Here is a 20,214-nt window from a genome sequence, read left to right as displayed (position 1 = left end):
ATTATATAAAAATTATTTATCTTATAATTTCACTATTATTTTATTGAAACTTTTGTGGTAAATTATGTCTGGCATTTAAAAATATAAAATGTATTCACCATAACTTGTACCACTGGTAATTAACTCCTCTTAAAACATCCGATATTGTTCACCATTTATTAAATTAACATTTATAACAAATAAATAAATAATCCTAAAATTAATTCCCCATAAAAATTCGCAAAATGTTGCCAACTTCTAAGGCTCAATCGAAATGGCATCCACAGGGTTTCCCGCCAATTGCAGGCCAAGCCGAAGTGTCTACAAACAAACGCTCACACACACATTTACGCGCTCTAACAACCCCGAAAAGCCGCAGAGCAAACAGCGGCGATGGGGATGGGGGTTGGAATTTTTGTGGCAGGGGGCAAAAACGAAGCCCCCATTCGTAAGGCGTAAAATCTGCAAAGCTCGACACTGAGACCAAAAGCCGGCTGCCTCGACTGCCGGAAAATTCCCCCAGCTACCCCCTAGAGAACCCCCATCTACATCTACTATTTACATTTTGTTTTGCCGGCTTTTCCGCACGAAGCCAGCCGAAGGCAAACCGAGTGGAAACGAGCGGAAGCACACGAACAAGACACGAGCCTGCGACCGGCACTCGGACTGGCTTTATACGTCCGACTCGCATCCGACGATTCAGTTGGCAACGCGCCGCACGCTGACACGGTCACATGCTCTCTCCGTAGCTCGTCAGGGAAAATAAATAATTCTAAAATTCTGAAATACTTTGTGCTGAAATATTGTAGCGGGGACTTTCAGAATCTCGAGTGCCGCGCGTGTGTTATTTTGAGTTATCGCGATCGCGGCTAAGTGCAATTAGTGCCACACAAATTTAGTGCTATGAATTGGGCAATTTCGTTCTCTGGCTAAGATAAATAAATATATACAAAACTAGCAGAAGTGCTTTTGTGAGTGAGAGTTCCTTCAGTTCCTTCACTTCCAGTCGTCGTTGTTGTCGTGGCTTCAAGGTAATTTCCTTCACTATATAGTACTCTAACGTCAGACCCTAAAAATATGTCACAAAAAAACCGGGAAAGCAACAAAATATAAAGCAGAAAATGTCGCGCATGTTAATTAAGATGAGGCATAAAAAAATATAAAGAAAAAATGCCGAAAGGGGCGAGGGGCCAATGCCAATCCATCCATCACTCAATTGCCTGTTTGGCTACAGATTTCTGGTCCTCCCCCCCTTGAAACAACTCTGGTTTTCTATTATGTTATGTTTTGTGGAGCACAGAAAACAAATGTGTGCATTAATTTCAATTGGAAAAGCGGTATACGAGTGCACATGTGTTTCATTATTTTTTAATCTCTCTCACTTCTGCCGGGCAATTGCGTCAGGCGATAAATAATCAGCTGGCCGCGATTGCCATAAATATTTATGCAAGTGGACTCGCCTGTCTAAACAGATGCCCAGGCTGGGAGCACTCCATAAAATTGGACGACTTCCTTCTGTCTTGGTTTCTGTTGCCAACTCCGCGATTCGTCCGATTTCCGGATCTGTTTGTTTACCCCCATATCTTGATGCAATTTGCGCGGCCACGCCTCTCAATTAATTCCGTAAAAGTTATTCCTTTGGGGCTCCCTCCTTTGTTTTGATGTTATCAGCTGAGAGACTCCGCGGTTGTTGCATGTTGGCTAACAAAATAATTGACAAAACAAATCATTTACGTGGCAAAAAGTTTCGCAGCAACCCCTTGCACCCCGTCATCGGTTAAATTGCACACGGCGGCCAGACACGCAACATGTTTGATGACACAAAAGCAAACAAAAAAGTCCACGAATTGTGCAACATTCGGGGGCAAGGCGAATATTTCGCGCTGAAATATAAATAACAGCATAATAACCAGGCAGGGGCTAAGAGAGATAAATGTGTGTGGAAGTGTGGCCAATAAAACAGGGGATGGAGAATTTTCAGTGAGAACAATGCATATTTCAAGAGATTGCCGCGGCATTATATTATTGGATTTCCTTTGGGTTTTGAATAGGAAGCAAACGAGCAACAAAAATATGCTAAGAAAATTTGGAATAATATTTGTGAGATATCAGGAAGATAAATAACATAAAATCTGGGGAAACACAAACAAAAAAAAGTTGTAAAGTTTATATATTTAACAAAATATTCAGAGTTAAGCCTAGATACCTACGACATTTATAAAACAAAGTTGCAATAAAATAATAATGACTTTTTCTTGTATCAAATCATTCTTTAAAATTAAATAAATTTCAAAATAGAAAAGTATATAAAACCCTAAAAGATAAATCCTCTTCTTTCATACAAAGTGAATAAATCTAGGACCTACAACAAATCCTCAAAAGTAACAAAATCTATTCAATCCACCTCTCTGGTTTTGGGTAAACCAAACATTTTAATGACCCAAAAGAAGGGTAAACTAAACCCAATCCAAAATCGGATTCGGTAATCAAAACAAATACAAAATGCGCGTTTAACCGCAAGTTAAATCACATTATGGGGCCGACAAACCGCAAAAGGGAAACGCAAACGTATCCTGCGGGATGTGGGGTGTCCTGGGGGTTAATGTAATGTTTGGCCTGCGGCTCACAGTCGATTGTCTGATTTACGATCGGGGCCCGCATACAAAAGGCTCATTGCAGCAGTCGTCGACATGTTAACATGTTGTTAAACACACGGCGATAGAGGGGCAATTTTTACGGCTTTGGAAATCCCAACATTTATGGCTATTAGATTTTCGGTTATTGCGGCGTTGCGTTGTTAGTGGCGATAATATGGGGAGAATAGGGGGTTCCCCTAGTTAACCTCCTGCTGCTGCCGGCTGCCAAAATTGCCACAAAATTTGTAAGTGGCGCCTGCTGCGGTTTGGTTTATTAAAAACGTATTACTCCCCCATTGAACGCCTCGCAATAGGCAATGGTTTTATGGCAACACTACGCACCCTGAATGATAAATAGTAGCTACTGGAAATATATACTATTTCGAGACTGTATCTGTATCCTTGGCGTTTCGCAGGTGACGATTGCCTAAGCAAATAGTCGAGCATATAGTTTATAGCTGAGATGAATATCTATTCACTAAAATACACTCAGTTTATGTTTCGGCGATTGGCGTGTGAAAAACTTTATAGCATTTTAATTGCTTCAACTTTCGATTGCCTCACAAGTCACATGGTTCCTGAAACTGATGCATCTGGATCGTGTTTATTTATGCGCGTCTAATTTATGCGAGTAGTTCTACTTGGATTCCATTTCATCGACCTTGCCTGCGTTGCGTTCTTTGGCTTTGTAAAAATATTATAAAAATTTCAACAGCAATGTCGTCGTCACCTGTGAAAAATGCGGCGTAGAAGATCAACTAAACAAACTGTAAAAAGCATAAACTACTACCCCTAACTATTTAGGGGTAATATTTTAGTAAAATAATATTAATGTTATATTTAATATAGTTAAATATGAATTTATTTTAAATACATTTTTCTTTTATTGCACAAAATTCGCAACAAGTTCCAGTGCCTTTTGGCAGATGACGCATCAAAGGCCGCAGCTGTCGCGTATTAACTTTTCATCTAAATAGCCTCAAAGCCACGAAACTATTTAAACGCCATCTGATTTTTGACTGTAAAATCAAATTCTGTCTTTATTGGGGGTCGAAATTCCGGGCATTTTGAAGCCAACTGCCAGAGGAGCTGGTGCATCTGCATCTTAAATTTGCAGGTGCTGAGATGCCTCCTAATTTATGAGCTGTGTATTGTGGGTTAATGTAACAGCAAATTGCCAATTGCGGTTTGAGCTAAACAAGATGGCCCCACCCATAGTACACTCACCCACCACCACACCCGCAGCAAGGTCGCTATGTAATCGCCGGGATCCGGATTCCAGAGTGGGTGGCATCCAGGTGCATTTACATGCTCCATTTGCTGGCAACGAGGAAATGCTGAAAGTAAAAGAGTTCAATTAGAGCTTAGGGAGCACGAACACGAAAATCGAGAAACCAAACCGAAATCGGTCGATAATTTCATTGCTCCGGCTTCCCACTTGATTAGCATTCCTTTGTGGGACAACGACAGCTGTCAGGGGTTATTTATCTTAAACTGTAGAATGTAAATTCAAAGTATATAGAGTTTGCAAATTCTTTCAAATAATTTAAATGAAGGAAGAAACTTTTCTTAAATATTGAACAAAAAACGTCCACATTAAAGGTTCTCAAAGACATATAGCTCTTAATTGTTTAACTATCTTTTGCTCTAACTGCTTCTGTTAATAAATATTTTAAAATTAAGTTTAGCTTAAATTTTAGGGTTCATTTGTTAAGAGTTTTTGCCTTTACCTGAGAAAAAACAAGGTAATTTGTTATAGAAATATATTGTCACTTTAAAAAGTATTTTATTATTATTTGTAGGTCATAAATATCAGTCTGAATATCTTTAGAAACTACATTTCAGCCAAACTTCTCAAATACCCTACAAAGCAGACAAAATAAATGTTAATATAGAACACCGACCACATTGAGCTCAGCGAGTTCACTGCGCTTGTAATAAAACGCTGAAATATTACGCATACGCCAGGGACGCATAAATAAGTGAGCAGAACGAAGTATTTTCCGTTCTGATTGATGCCTTCCTGCCGGAAAATCGTTTTAGCCAATGGCGTGAAATTCACTTTCATTCGCTATTGGCCTTTGCTTATTCATTCTGCCGCTTTTGGATGCCATGCACATTTGCAGGGCTTTGTTTTCGGGTTTACGTGTCTGGATTCATGTGCCACGGGATTTTATTGATTCAAGCTTGAGTCACTGCCAAGACAAAAAGGAAAAATATACTAATAAAATGAAAATAAAATCAAGGGAGAAAGGCGCTTGTCGAGTGGATAAAAGCCAAGGCGAAACACAGCGAAATAATTAGCAAGGCAGCTCGTAATGTTGGGCCATAAATCCAGAGTCTGACATTTCGTGTCAAGGCTCGTCGGCGAATCGATTGATAAATTAATCAGAATTAGGCCTTGAAAAGGCATAATAAATATTTATAGGATCTGCTATTGAACAGCCAGGACTGGCGTGCACCGTTGCCAGCTTTTCAATTTCAATTGTAATTTCAAATGTCCATCAAAGCTGGCAATTTGTTCTTATCCGGAAAGATGTGTCCGGGAAGTAAAGTCAATCAATGTTTTATATATGGTTTGATTTGGTCTCTTAATTTGTCGGGTATTATAGTCTGGTATGGAGATCCTTTTTTTGTGGTTACATCTAATATTTCCAACTCAAATCCCCAAGTATTGTTCAGATTTATAAAGACTCAACTTAGCTATATCTGTTGCTGAAGCAATAAACTCCTCCTCTGGCTGACAACGAAGCCACTTAAGCCAACTTGGAATGTTGCTGACAAATGAAGACTGACATTTACCAAACAATTGAGTTCCACGGAAAGAATAAAAAAGCGAAATGAAGAGCAGTGAAAAACAGAAAAACCAAATTATTCCGCTTACAACTTGTCGCGACTGTTGAGTTTTTGAAAGCAACTTGTTGTCAGAAGGCTGCAGATTCCCTGTTCTGAACGTGAAAGATTTAAAATAAAACCACTTAGCCGCTGAGCTCCATTTGCAACAATTGTTTGAGCCTCGCGAGCCATGATAAAGTGTCCTCAGAGACACATCCGTTACGGCAGGAGGAGCGGGGAATCCCCAAAATTTACGTCAAAATCATGAGCTTAAGCGTGGAGAACCTTTTTGAATAATTTAAACACTTGGCGGTTTTTGGGGTGACAAATAAAGCACTAGGAATTGGAAATGTTGAAATTTAAAAGTGTCTGAAAATAAATTTAATAAAAAAATGGTCTGGATATTTCTACCATTTTAAAGTTAATTAGTTATTTCCTTGATAAATGTACCTAAAACTAAATCCTAGCCTTTCCTTCTGTTCTCAATTTCCCCATCAACGAATTCCCGCAATTTCCGTAATTATTTCAACTCTTCAAGTAAATTTCCGTACTCACAACTTATCGATCCCAACGATTGGATACGTAAATCCTTCGATGGAATTTACCCGTGGCAGAATGAAATTTATAAGAATTCCACTGACTGGCCGGGGCGTATCCGCTTCAATTTAAACAATTAATGTCAATCTGCGCCGAGGGTGAATAAGTTTTGCCTGCTCCGGATATATTTATAGTGAGGAAATTATATTAAAAAGTAAATTCATTTGATTGGATTTCGCTGCAGAGCACCCTGAGAATTATATCTTTGAGTATATTTACCCAACATTTATTTTATGCAAATGTAAATACGAGCCAACCCATGACGCTCTGTGTTTTGTTTATATATTTTTAAATAGTCTTTCGAATGGGTAAAAATCTTTGAACTGTGTTACAGGCCGAACATTGAGGGAGGTGGTCAAAAATAGAGCAAAGCCGCCGCCGCAGGGAAAACTGTGAAAAGCGCTGGGGCTTTTCTTCGTTCGTTTTAGACTTCTACCTGGGGCGCTCTTCTAAGTGGCCCCGTATTTTTGGCCCGTACACTCTTCATTATTAACTGAAAGCTGACAGTTGGACGTGTAATTGTATTTAATTGAAAATGAAAAGTCTCACACACAATCACACTCGCATGCTGAATGCACACCTGCAGAAACCGATTTGAATGTCAGACTGGCGAGTTTTGCAGCATCTCGTTGTCGTCTGGCGGAAATTTCAGCATGTTCGGGATGTCAACATTTCACCGCCCCACCTCCGCCCAGTTTGCCAGCATTCAAATGCGGAAAATGCAACAAGTTGCCAGCCAGCCAGCCAGCCAACAAAATGGCGGAAACGTGTTGCTGTCGGCGTTGACTGGAAAATCAAAGCTCCTCTCGTTGGCTTCCTCCGGAGGGGCCCAGGCAAGTCCTGGCATCATGAATTATGGAATGCATATTTAAACGCAACTTTAAACTTTTTTATTGCCATTGGGAAGGGGGACTTGGGCTGCTGCTGCTGCATCCTAATTGTGGAAAACTTTCGCACACGCTTCATATCCTGGCAGCCGGTACACGTCCCCTGTTCATTGACTTTGGCAGCGCACAAGGATGCAGGACACACACAGTGTGACTTTGTTTTTAATACACTCGACTCGGCTCGCCACGACTCCAGCAGCATCGATCGGCGGGACAAACAAGGCTCGTGGCCTGTCTGGTCCTGCCGCAGTTCATTACTCCGCCGGCTGGGTCCTGTGGCCAGCTATTGAGGAGTGCACGGTGCACAGGGAAAAATATGTTAACAAAATTTAAATTATACAAAATTATATAATTTACAAAAATATTTTAGGAATTACTAACGATTTTAATTACCATTTTGGAGATGATGGTGCTAATTAAATTCTTGTAAATCAAAATAAGCTATAGATATTTAAGATTTATTTTAAATCATATTTAAAATACGGCTTATATCACTTAACATTTTAGAAGACTCTTTTAAATATGGTATTTAAAACTTAAACCTATTTTTTCCTGTATATCCTGTGCTGTCCTGGCAGTGACTGTTCCTGCCACGCCGTTATCCGCCGTTGACTCCTTGCTTTTTTGTTAGCCGCTGTCGAAGCTCACGTCGAGCCATGACAAAGATTATCAATAACAGGACCAAGGAAGATACACACATCAGAGCGTGTATATGTGCGTTATCCTTGCAACGGATATTGGCTACGCCACAAGCTGGCCAAGCTCCTTCTTATGCTGTCCCATCGGCTGTCCTGGCTGCCTGTTGGCCATCCGTACCAATTGTGTCCTTTGTTTGTTTTGTTGCAAGTGCTGCCATCTGTTTTGTTTAAATGTACCAACGGCTTAATGCAAAATGATCATTATTAACTTAAAAAGTTGTTAAATTAGAATTATGTAGAGCTTATTTCGAGCTTTTTGAAATTTCCTGATAATATTGTAGAAGACAATAGAAAATAAAATACTATTTCTTAGTGACTGATTACCCAAGAAGTGTCTCCTATAAAAGTGTCTCATTTACTTCTCCTAAAAATATATATATTTTTCTCTCCATTATCCAATTGAGTGACAGCAGTTTCGCCTCATTTATTTTTTCCCTGAGACCTGTTCTCTGTTTTTCAAGCGAAAGCCAAAACCAATATAAACATCAGCGCACACATGAAATTCTCTCGAGTTGGCAGTTTTGGGGAAACTCAACATTTCGCGCCACTCGTACTCGCATCATAATTTGCAATGTGTTTTCTGGCAGGAAGCGGCCACCGCCGAAAACATTCTAGGCAACATTCAAGGGGGCCAAGAAGGTGGGTCTAAAAGGTGGCCGGCCATGGCCAAGCTTGTCATATCCTGTTGGCATCGCTGCGAAAGGTTCAGGTGGAGCATCCTCCTCTACCGCCTGGCGGAAGTGTGAAATATTTTTAGCCAGCCATCCCAGCTGCGAGCTCACCTGAATTTACCTTCGCCTTATGCGGCATGGAATTTTTGCGCCAGAGCGTATTTTATTGGCATTTTCTATGAAATTTGTGGCCATCTAGGAATTTTTTCGGTGGATTCGCTCCAGCAATTTTCATATTAAATTTTTTGGCTTTCCCCACCACGTTGGCCACGATTTCCCTGGAAATCTCTCAATTAAGCTGAAAATCCGAGAGAGAGAGAAAAAAGACTCGAATATGCGTGGTGGGCGCACAGGGCGTATAATTGATTTAGCCAAATTGTTAACCGCATGAAAGTTGGCAAATTGCGTGTTCCTCTAAATTGTTGGGCCAAACCAAACGGACCTGGTCCAAAATCCGCACCAAAGCGAGGTCCAAGCCGGCCGGGGAACCTTTTAATTTCACGCATGCAGTGCATAAATTTAGCATTTGGCCATTTGCATTTACATTTGACATGGGGCATGATTATGCGACACTTGTCAATGGATTTGCATCGCACAGCAGTCGTCCCTTTTTTGGTATTTGGTGTTTTGGCCATTCTGCAGTTTTCCACTTGGATTCGATGGTGGGATAATCAGGGATTATCGGTTCCCCTGTTCATCCCAATATTTTCACATGCGGCTGGGGAGTTGAAATTAAAGGCAATTCAAGGATGTTTTGAGGATGTCGGTTTTAATTTACAATGCACTGCATACAAATGTTTCTTTACATCTCGAACAGCTCTTGTTTATTGATGTATAATTGTTCAGCATTTTTCAAAAGTTCTGAAATTTTCTGAAATATTCCTTTAAAGTTTAGTTATTCCATGGAAAATTAATTCAATTCATTTTATCAACAAAACAAAATTTTTGAGGTTGCTTAAAAGAAACATTTTTACAGACGCAATTCAAAGAGAAATAAAATGAATACAATTTTATTTTGTATTTTAAACTATACGTAAGGAATATTTTGATACACTGATTAATTTAGTTAAAAAATTTATATTAAAATAAAAATAATGGGATTTGATCTTAATTATTTCAGCATTTTATTATTTCGAATCAAAGTTCTTCCCTTTTCTCCCCAACATTGTATCCGCACAATTGAAACGGAAAATGCAACAAGGTATTTGCGGCAAATTCCACGACTGTCAACGCGTCTTCACTCAGCGGATGCTGGGCTCTTCTTCTTGGGTGCATTCTAGTGCCAAAGGTGCATGTTCTAGAGGCGTAGTTGTAGATGCTAGCCAAATGTTTATGCTAATTAAATTGACTTTACAGCCCCCACTTAGGCCCCTCTTGTCGTGGCGAGACGTTTGTTCAAAATGTGGGTCAATTATGCGATTTGTCGCGTCACAGACAAAAACACAGCTGGGGGGTTGGTCTTTCGCTCAGGGTGAGGTGGTGTCCCATCCATCAGCGGCCATTGAAATGTGCGTGGGGGGTTGGTGGGTGGCACAGCAGGTTGTCTTATGTAATTATTTGTCAAATTCACACTGGGCACGGTGGAGGGCACACTACTCAACGCAGAAACCGCAACAAAGTCGGCCACAATCCATCATCAGTTGGCTCATTACGACAATCGAAGTATAGATTGGCAGCGTAAAGAATTACCACAAAAATATAGATATGATGGAGCCCCCCTTGTGCCTACGTATGTATGATTGGACCTGGCAAATTGCTTAGTCAACGACGGGGGATCAGAGCTTCCGGTCCGGGTCCGGCAATCGGAAATAATTATCGTAAATTTTGTGACAAATGCCGGTGGTGGTGACGGCCGATAAGATTAAAGTTGTGATGCGTATTGAATTTGCGAAGCTCTCCAAAAAGTATGCTATGCCGGGGGGGCTTGTAAACCCCATCCCAACTCCCAGCTCCCACATTAACCCATCCATTCCTATAAATCTCCATAATTACAAACATTTATTTGTTGTTGTTGTTGATTAATATTACAATCTTTATTGGTAAATTATGTGTTAATATAAATAAAATGTTTTTTCCTATTTTTCGGCTGTGTAAAAACAATTTGGCAAAGTGTATGCATTTATTAAACATAAATATCAGTATATAAATTAACATCAATGTAAAGGCTAATTGTGCATTTAGTATACATTAAATAAAGTCCAGGCAAAAATGCATTGAATGGGAAGACCATTGATCAGACACACACACACACACACACACCTCATCCATAAATGAAAACTATTTCGGGCTTGCCGATTTCCCCGAATCCCAGTTCCCGTATATAATTTTTGCTCAGTCCAAATTGTTCAGATATTGGCCATAGGCGGGGCCTTTTACTTATACTACCCCGTCCAGATAAGAGCTATCTAGTAATGGTTCTGGTTCGTGGTCTGTGACTGTGTTAGGGGGCGCCGAAGGCTCTAAATCGTCTAGATTTATTTACAATTAATTTTATTTGATTTGTCATACATTTTCCCTGGCTGAGTTCCTTCTGCATGAGGCCAGCGCACAGCAGCATGTGTGCAAACACGGGCAGAAAAAATCTAAAGTGTGCTGCTTATCTTCAAAGGTATTAAAATTATGTATTTAAAGCATTTGTTTTGGGGTAGCACATATTATGATCTTAAGTTATGGTTTTGCTCTAAAGTAAAAATTGTTTACAATAATTATTCTTCTCTAATTCGAACTTGGAAAAACAGTTTACAGTGCCAAAAGCCAAAAGAAAGATACTTTAAATGCAATTTTAATATTTGTAAATATTTTCTTTTTATTGAAAAATAAAATTTAAAACTATTTAAAAAATATGTAAAGATTAATTCATATATATATTATTTAAATATATGAAAATATTAAAATAAAAAATATTTTTGCATATAAAAATGATTCTATTTTATTTTAACCATTTCTTTTTCAGTAAAAAAAATAAATTTAAGTTGAACAAAAATGATCATTTCATCTCTGGCATTTCCTTTCAAATTAAAGAAGTTTAACATTATAAATATATTGCCGTGTATGCACACATCATCTTATATATAGATAAAAATGTTTGCTTATGCGTGTTCTGACCCCCCCGGAGACCCCCTTGCGAACCCCCCTCTTGCTCCACCCTTGGATGCACTCGCTGATTGCCGTTGATGATGTTCTTGCTTTTGTTTTTTTTTTGTGGCTGCTGAGCTGCTCCCCCGCATAAAGCTGACAATAAAAACAAAAATACGCTCGCTCATTCACACACTCATTCCATCACTCACACACACTACTCATTTGGCTCTCGCACACACTTGCAATCACACTCACACTCACACTCACACTGTAACTGTAAGCCCAACACAAAGCGAATGAATATGAAAATTTTGCACAGAATTTTTGCGCTTTGTTCTCCAGCGTGTTAGTTCTCTTCTTAATTTTTGTTTTTGTATACTTTTTTGTGTCAATTATTTTTTGTTGGGGTCGAATCTTAGAGCAGCTCACACTTGTGGCGGGGACGGGTGCGGATCACCGGACACAGCACCGACCGGATGGCCTCATCGAAGACCGTCTTCAGGCCCTTTTGCGTTAGGGCCGAGCACTCCAGATATTTGACTGCTGCTATTTCCTTGGCCATTGCAAGTCCTTGCGGATACGTGATCGGTGTGAGCTTCTTTTCCTTCAGTTTTTCGATTGTCTGCTTGTCATCGCGCAGATCCAGCTTGGTGCCGACGAGGATGATCGGGACACTGGGACAGTGGTGACGCACCTCGGGAAACCATTTGGCCCGCACGTTCTCAAAGGAGGCGGGATTCACTAGGGAGAAGCAGATGAGGAAGACATCCGTTTGGGGATACGACAGCGGCCTCAGGCGATCGTAGTCCTCCTGTCCAGCCGTATCCCAAAGTCCCAGATTGATGGGCTTGGCGTCCACCATCACGTTGGCGGAGTAGTTATCGAATACAGTGGGGATATATTCCCCCGGAAAGGCGTTGGTCGTATAGCTGATCAGCAGGCAGGTCTTACCCACCGCTCCGTCGCCCACAACCACGCACTTGATGGCCTGCATGACGAAGTAGGTAGTTCTCTGGTAGTCAGGGAATTCAGCGGTGACGAGAGATACGCTTTTTGGAGGGGTTTTATAATTTTATAGTTCACTTGACAGTAATCTATCAGTTTGGTATTCCAGTAATCGCTGAATACAGTGTTTCCGTAATTTACAGACAACTCAACAAGTTTTCCAGCAGTCCGCACTAGTTTCCCTTGTTGTCGATATTTTCAGTGGCGTTTTTCAACTAAATTCACTAGCTCAACAAGTTTTTCGGATTTTGTTGCTTTTTATTCTCGCGTTGGCGTTTTTGCTTTTATTATTTCTGTTTCTTTTTTCTTTTTCTTTTTGGCGATTATACAATAATTTTGCTCACGCACTAATACAAATGCTGCCCACACAAACAGACACACGGTTGGAGCGATGCGAATATTGCAATTGGAGTTTAGTTTATCGCGATAATTTTTTGGTTCAATTAATAAACTTAATTAAAGGCAGAACTGTTACGGCTTCGGTTTGCTGTTGAGTTATTATTATTATTATTTATGAATTGATTGAAGCCCGCATATATTCAGATACAACAGAGAAACACGCCCAAACGCTGTGAAATCTTAGCGGCGATTGAAGAAAATTTCTGATATTGCTGGGCTGTCCAACGGGTTGCTGTTGTTGTAGTTCGGTTGCACTATGGGATGAAAACGATAAAAATGCGACTTAATTTAGGAGAGCACTGTGTCAAAGATACAGTAAAATTATTGGGTCTATTTTAAATGGGTATTTTTTGACATAAGAACATATTTTTCAAATTTAATTAAATTTTTATTTTTATTTTAATATTAATTTAAATGTTGGAATATATTTTTGCTTAAATATATAGAGAATAAAAAACAGTAAATTTAAATCCCTTCAAATTAATGTTTAAGTTGTAATATTGTTTATAGTTTTGTTTAAAAAAATTCAAATATATATGAAAATAAATTTTGTTGTGATATTTCTTCTAATTGATCCACAGTAGATCGATGTAGTTTTCTCCCAACTTGTTTGGGGGCCACTCCACAGTACGCCTGTCTCGCTCGCTCGCTTGTGTTAGCCCCCCCAATCTACTGGCTCTCCCACATAAATGAGCGTGGCGAGAGAGAGATCAGGCACAGTGGTCTCTTGGAAAATTAGTCACACTGTGCCAAGTAATGACTCATTCGCAGCTGGTGACGTTAATGGTGGTTGGGGAAAGAGAGCCATGATTGCAGAGAGAGAGGATGGGAGAGATACCAAATGAAAACTCTCTTCACTTGACCTTGCTTTGGTCTTTTTCAAATAGTTTTTCTATATTTGTGCGGCGCCGCTTTTCCATGAATTTCCCCACCGTCGCTTGTTGTTATTGCTCGAGCCCATTTCCACGACATTAGCGATATCAGTGATGGTTCAGTAGCTAGATTTATCATTCGGATCAATTTTTTTTATTTTACTTTGGAAACTGTCAACAAAATTGATAAGCAATATATTTTCAAGTGATTTATGGCATTAAAATAGCTTATACATAATAAGTTTCTTACCTTAATTTTAATCTATTAATATTTGTACATAACCCTTAAAATATTATTTTAATTTATTATAATTTATATTTTGAATAATATTATTATATTAAAATAAAATTATAATAAAATAATAAATATTTATTTAAAAGCTGTTTTCCTAATAACCTTAATTTTGGGGTTTTTACTAAAATGAAATAAATAAAAAGAACATTTCTTATTATAATTTATTTTATTAAAAACACTTGCATTTTTCTTATACGGTATTTTGCTGTATGGTAAAAGTCGTTGCATATTCCTATCACTAATCATAAATTCAGTTAACGGTATTTGCTGCCGTTGACTGTTTTAATGGACCACAAAAACGCATGTGTTGGCAAAAACCAAAACCGAAGGAATAACAAACAAATAACAACGGCAAGCAGGGCAAAATATCGACAGTAAAAACCGAAAACCCAAAACAGAACCGTAACCAAATCCGCCGCATCCGCATTCAGCCAAAAGCGATAGCCGAAAAATTTCGAATTTGTGTTTGTGTTTTTGGGTTTTTGGCTTCCGCCTCTACGTCTACACCCGCGCTTTTCCGAGCATTTTTCCCGATGAAATGAATTTAAAGCGCCGCCAGCGAACATTTTCGCATTTAAGTAAATTTCTCGCACTGCCGCTGCTCTGGCGTTGTAATTGGATAATTAAATAGGCGCCACAAATTTGGCTCTTCAGCAATCTGAATAACACAGCATGAATATGAATTTCATTAATAAACATTAAAAAAAAAAAATGTTTCCCATGGCATTTATTAAACAAAAAATTCGCAACAATTAAATCGCCAATGAAGTTCATTCGAGTGGAATATATGTTTCTGTTTCTGTTGTTTGTGCGTGAATCATTCGATTTCGTATTCGATGTCAAGTGGTGGGAAGCGCAAGGTTATCTCTGGATCGGGGGTAAAAACTATAAAGGGGCATAATCAAAGGGTAACCAATACAAAATAAGGGGGATTTTCATATTATTTTCCACATTAAAATGCTATTTTAAGTGATTAGCATTCAGCTAAATCAATCGAGTTTAATTGAGCTGAAATGCGATAAGTTAAATATTTATTTAGGTGGTACTTATACAACAGATAAAGGTATTGCTTGCCGGATTACTCAGTCCGTGAAGAAAACGAAGAAATTGTAAATAAGCCACAAAACCTATATTTTATCCTCTTTATTATTACTTACGAAAGTAAGAGTTAAAATCAAGCGTGCATAAATTGAAAATCAACATTAATATGAAATGATATAACAAGGATAATCGTTGGCATATTCAGGCCTTTATCCGCATATCCTTATTACGACGTGTCCATTACAGGAATGGAAAACTGGGCAAATAATTAAAGCCAAAGAGAGATACGTATGACAGCGAGTGCAACAATTATTTGATTACTGTCGCCGTTCCTGCCACGTAATTGGCGAAGTGATATATGTGTATATGTAGACCCTACCATGCATATATCCATTTCCCTATCCGTATACCCATATCCTCCTCCTAGTAATCGATCCCACATACAGGGAAATTCCATATGAACAGCTTGCCGGCCATTATGCAGCGAGTTATTCATAATTGTTGTTGCGGCCCAAGTGGCAGAGGAGAATGCATAACAAACTGAAAAATATTCAAGCAATTTTTATTGCCACACCAGACACACCATGCACACAAATACCAATATACCTACATATTTAAATACACTGAAAAGAAAAGAATACATTTTAAGATTAATATTTTTCTGTTTAAAGCAACTAAAGTTCTTTCAAAGGAAAGAAAATCAAGAACTATTATATCTTTTATTTTTATTTTTTTTTTATATTTTGTTTGGCTATATTTTTCTCCAAGTGCACACTCCTATGTATGTATACAGTGACTGGGGATAATGAATGAATGCGCGCTAAAGAACCGCAGCCTGAACCGAAAAGAGCGAAATAAAACAAATACTGCAACTGAAACTGCGAGCAGGGGGCTACAATAACAATAAATTTAACACTTTAACGGCTGTGTGAAGAGCGGCAACATATAATATCCCCAAATCGCATTAAATTATTACAAAACGAAACAAATTATCAAATTATGTTAGGAGTGGTGCAGTTTTAACAAGGGATTTTCACGATACCTCTGGAAATTTGCAGCCGACTTTTAGGCTAGTTTAAAGTGGGGAAAGCATTTTGTACCTTATTTAAGCGTTTGATAATTTCTTAAAATTATTTAATTATTAAATAATTAATATTAGATGTATCTTCCATATTTATAAATATTTTTATCCTGATGATAAACATGATTTTCTTTTGATCATGATCATTATTTATATCTTTGGTTTATTTATTTTCTTTTTAACGCTCTTTAATTATTTTTAGAATATTTTTTAATATCTTTATTTTTTAAAATCGATAATCTACCATTGTTTTAATTAAAATTTTATTTTCTGCCCGCAATTAAAAGCTGGATGATCAACATGTGAATGCCCGCTGTGTTCGATTCTCGAAAATTTAAAGTACAAATTTCTTGGCCATTTAATTGTTTAAATACTTTTCGGATTTATCCGTTTTCCCTGTGTCCGTTTGCAAATTTAATTTATTTAATGAGCAACGTAATAAAACGCATTTACTGTCAAGTGATAAAATGGTATTCCAGCTTCGGCTTTCCATGTTTTTTCTACCCCTTCCTGGCTCTTGCTCCTTTTTGCATATTTTTCATTTATATGTGGTCCACATGTCAAGCGCATTTTCCGCCCAATTTTCATTTTCCACCCACTCTGCACAGCCTGTTGACATGCAGCAATTATTAACTTTTGCGCGACTGCTGCCATGGCGCCGCGTGTTTGTTATTAATTTCTTGTTATTTATGCAAATAGTTGGCACTTAATACGCTTGTAAATATATTTAAATGCGAGTATCCATAACTGACTTTCTCACTCCTTTGTCAATTGCTTTGCGCATTACAATAAATTAACAGTAAACAAAAAAAATATATTTTATATATATTGTGATGCGGCTGTGACACGTACCCCGCTTATCGACAATGTTGAGCTCTCCCTTGGAATTTTAAACTTTATTCAAAGTATGAATTTCATAGCATGAAAGTCCTGAAAGTCCTGGAGTCTGCATGGGTCCGAGTTCTATAAACTCCACTGAGTTATCGCCAGCAGACGTGAAGTCATCTCTGGGCACATGCTCTGGCACTGGTGAAAATGTACACCAAGATGTTGAGGTTTAATAGCTTCTGAAATGTAGCAGAAAATATACAAATAAAAATTCTAGAATATTAATCTCTAGCTTAAATATTAAGTATGTAATTAATATATTTTAATATTTATTTTAATGCGTTTTAAATCCCAAAAATCAAGTTAGAGCCTTAATAATGCTCCCAAAGTCACACCAAATGCTTATAAAATTGCATATCATTCTTTCAAAATTTTTGTATAATATAAGAATACATTTTTCCCAGTGCATGCATATGCATTCCATTCGAGTTGGATGGGATTCTGTTTGGCTTGGCCATGGGGTCACGTCTGCGGGTCTGGTTGGTCTCGGTCTGCCTCCGCCATCGTCCTGTTTGACTGCTTATGAATAAAGTTGTTTGCTGGCTTGTCAATACACACATGGCATCATCATCATCATCATCGCTCCTCCCCTCGCTTTTTTTGGCCAAGCTCAAAACCCCCTTTCAATTGGGGTTATTTGTCGCCCTATCTGGCACGAATCGCCGCCTTCTCCTCCTCCTGTTTGTTGACTTTTCGGCTTTCAATGGGCCACAACGTCTATTCATTTTTTGTGCTGCGCTATTAGGGTTGCCATTTCCCAGGATCCAGTCTCTTTCCCATCACCTCATCATCAGCTCCGCCGCCGCCGCCGCTGGCAATTTGAAATGAAAAGTTGTCTGCCATATAAACATATGTATAGATGGGAAAAAGAAAACACACGGGGCGTTCATAGTAGGCAGTAAATAGCAACAGGCATGGTGACGAAATGTGTCCTTTGACATTTGATCGCTCGCCTCCGATAATCCTGGCCAGCATCGGCTCGTTGGCTCTTCAGCAGCTCCGCTTAATGGCTTGCTGCATTATTTATAGCACGTCGAGGTCCCATCAAAACGCTTTAACACCGGCTAGGAAAAATAGGAGAAAATGAAAATAAGAAATATATATGTGGAAAAGCAGCTGCCGCTGAATGTAGTCCACAGAGTCGTTGACTTTAAGCCGTAGACAATGCGGGGCATTAGGCGTTTGGATCCAGAGCCAAAGTAATTAAAGGCTTGACGGGGAGAGTCCTTTAAATTGGTCAAGAAGGTTGTCAACTTTAGTTACTAAATAGTTTTATTTTTGAATTAAGTGTAGTAATAAACATATTCTTGAAATATCTTAATAACATTTTATTTTCATATATTTCTCTGGGCTCTAAATCTTTTTTCAGAGCATTTTATGTTCGTTTTATTCTCCACACTTTAAGCCCTGTTTGTGTATATTTTCCACACTCAATTACAAAGTTCAGCTCACATGTGGCCAAAGGGGTGCAAGATGCAGGAGGTGAGATCCCCTCCTGGATTCCTAAAGTTTAGCCGGCGACGACTTTTACTTGCTTGCTCCTTGCCACGAAAGGCGTCTTAATTTACTTTTGCGCTCAGGCGTCTGGAAAATAAAAGTGCAGTCGCTGGCAGTCTTTGTTCTGGGCCTAAAAAAAAGAAAACAACTCCCCACAGGACTTCCAGCAAGGAAGAAAAGAGAAAGGCGGCAATTTCCTGCACATTTTCTAGCGGTTGAACTTGGGTAGTGCAGTTAATTATAATTAAGCCGAGTTAACTAACCATTTGCCGACACTTGAGGAAGCTCATCCACCCACACACACATACACAGCAAGAGCGGAAGGACTACCCTTAGTCACCTGCTGCTTAAACTTGTCAGCTTCTACCCTTCTCTCCTTATTGCTGCTTTAATTAAAGCTGCGTTCATTAAAATGCCAACAGCCCCGAAATATAGGCCACGAAAACTGTTGCATATTCAATACGATTTTACTGACTGTAACTTCTGGATGATGTGGTTGCTATTGTTGTCGGATTTTCACAATAGCGAACGCAAGTCACCAAGGAAGCTGTTATATGGAAAGCACTGAGAAAAATATTAGTGTTATTGACTCTGGAGTATTTTTTTACTTTTAAGATTGCTTCAACATGTTTATTAACGTATTCAAATCCTTGACAGACTTTGACGTCTGGCTGATAAGATAGTGACTTCTCATTTCCCTTTTAAAAGATATCTTTGCAATACATCTAACCGTTTTTTATTCACTGTGCATTTTGCCAACGGCGTTGTTCCTTCATTTGCAAGGACAATGCGACACAAAAATAGAAAAACCGTTGAATGAGTGAGTGAATGCCTGAATGGGCGTATGAATGGATGAAGCCCAGACGACAGGAGAGACCGGCGAGAATGGCTGGCAGGAATGCCATTATAATAAATAAAGAGCCTTTCACTCATAACTGGCGCACAATGCAGCCAAAGCCATGAATATCCAACTCCTTCGGACTCCTTTCCCGATTCTCTCTGTTTGATTTATGCCAAACAATGCGAAAACGCTTTTAATAAAACTGATGGGAAAAGCTGCAGATAAGGATCAATGCATATTTACTAGGGTTTTACAGCTGCTATTAAGATAGAGGGAGTTTTGAGTCTAATTAAATATATTATTAATTCTTTAGAATCCTTAGAAAACCCTTTAACCCTTGGTAAAGATTTATATTTGAAGTCACAACCCAAAATATTAAAGACAAATACAATTCCAAACAAGAACAAATATCATTTGCTTAGCAAGTGTGTTTTATCTGAGCTCTTTTCCCTCCCCCCAATCAGCTGATTTTCTAGCCCATATTAGAGCCTGGCTGAAACGCCAAAAGCTTTCACAATTAACACCAACTGGCGCGGCCATAAATCCGCAATAAATTCCTTTGGGGTGTGGATTGCATAAAAATCACATTAACAATTTGCTAGTACACGAGTATTTTATTTTTATGGCTGCATGTTTTATTTTCATTTCATGCACGTCTTTTGTACATTTTAATGCCCCTGCCACACACACACACGCACACAACACACACGTTGTGCTATGCAAAAGAGCACACACATGTTGCCATTGTGTACGAGGAAGCGAGAGGGTGAGTGTGTGAGACAAGGAGGCACTGCACTGTTGCCATCGAAAGCGCAATAAAAACGCTTAATTTTTCACTTTTACACGAGCGAGAGCAAAGTTTCCTTGTTGTTGCTGTCTCGCCACTTCATGTCCTTTTTTCCTTCAGTTTTTCC

At 38.8% G+C, this 20,214-nt stretch overlaps 2 protein-coding genes across 2 annotated transcripts in view; one reads left to right on the top strand and one right to left on the bottom strand.

Moving 5' to 3' along the window:
• Nucleotides 1-699: 699 nt before the first annotated feature.
• The window catches only part of LOC108078283 (probable basic-leucine zipper transcription factor Q), a 32,310-nt gene continuing 12,795 nt past the window's right edge, over nt 700-20,214 (top strand). The window contains exon 1 of the mRNA XM_041775233.2: nt 700-1,010. The gene's annotated coding sequence lies outside the window, so the exon portion shown is untranslated. The remainder of the gene's footprint in view (nt 1,011-20,214) is intronic.
• Nucleotides 10,279-12,963, bottom strand: Rac2. The gene has a single exon (XM_017172077.3). The coding sequence runs from the start codon at nt 12,373-12,375 to the stop codon at nt 11,797-11,799; it is 579 nt and encodes a 192-aa protein (XP_017027566.1). The 5' UTR covers nt 12,376-12,963; the 3' UTR covers nt 10,279-11,796.

Source organism: Drosophila kikkawai, chromosome 3L (assembly GCF_030179895.1).
Source record: "Drosophila kikkawai strain 14028-0561.14 chromosome 3L, DkikHiC1v2, whole genome shotgun sequence".
NCBI lineage: Eukaryota > Metazoa > Arthropoda > Insecta > Diptera > Drosophilidae > Drosophila > Drosophila kikkawai.
Note: the sequence above shows the minus strand (reverse complement) of the source record. Positions and strands in the feature narration are given on the sequence as shown.

What these genes read in the sequence shown, in the direction of transcription:
- Rac2 (XM_017172077.3), bottom strand. Translation starts at nt 12,375, where the DNA reads ATGCAGGCCATCAAGTGCGTGGTTGTGGGCGACGGAGCGGTGGGTAAG.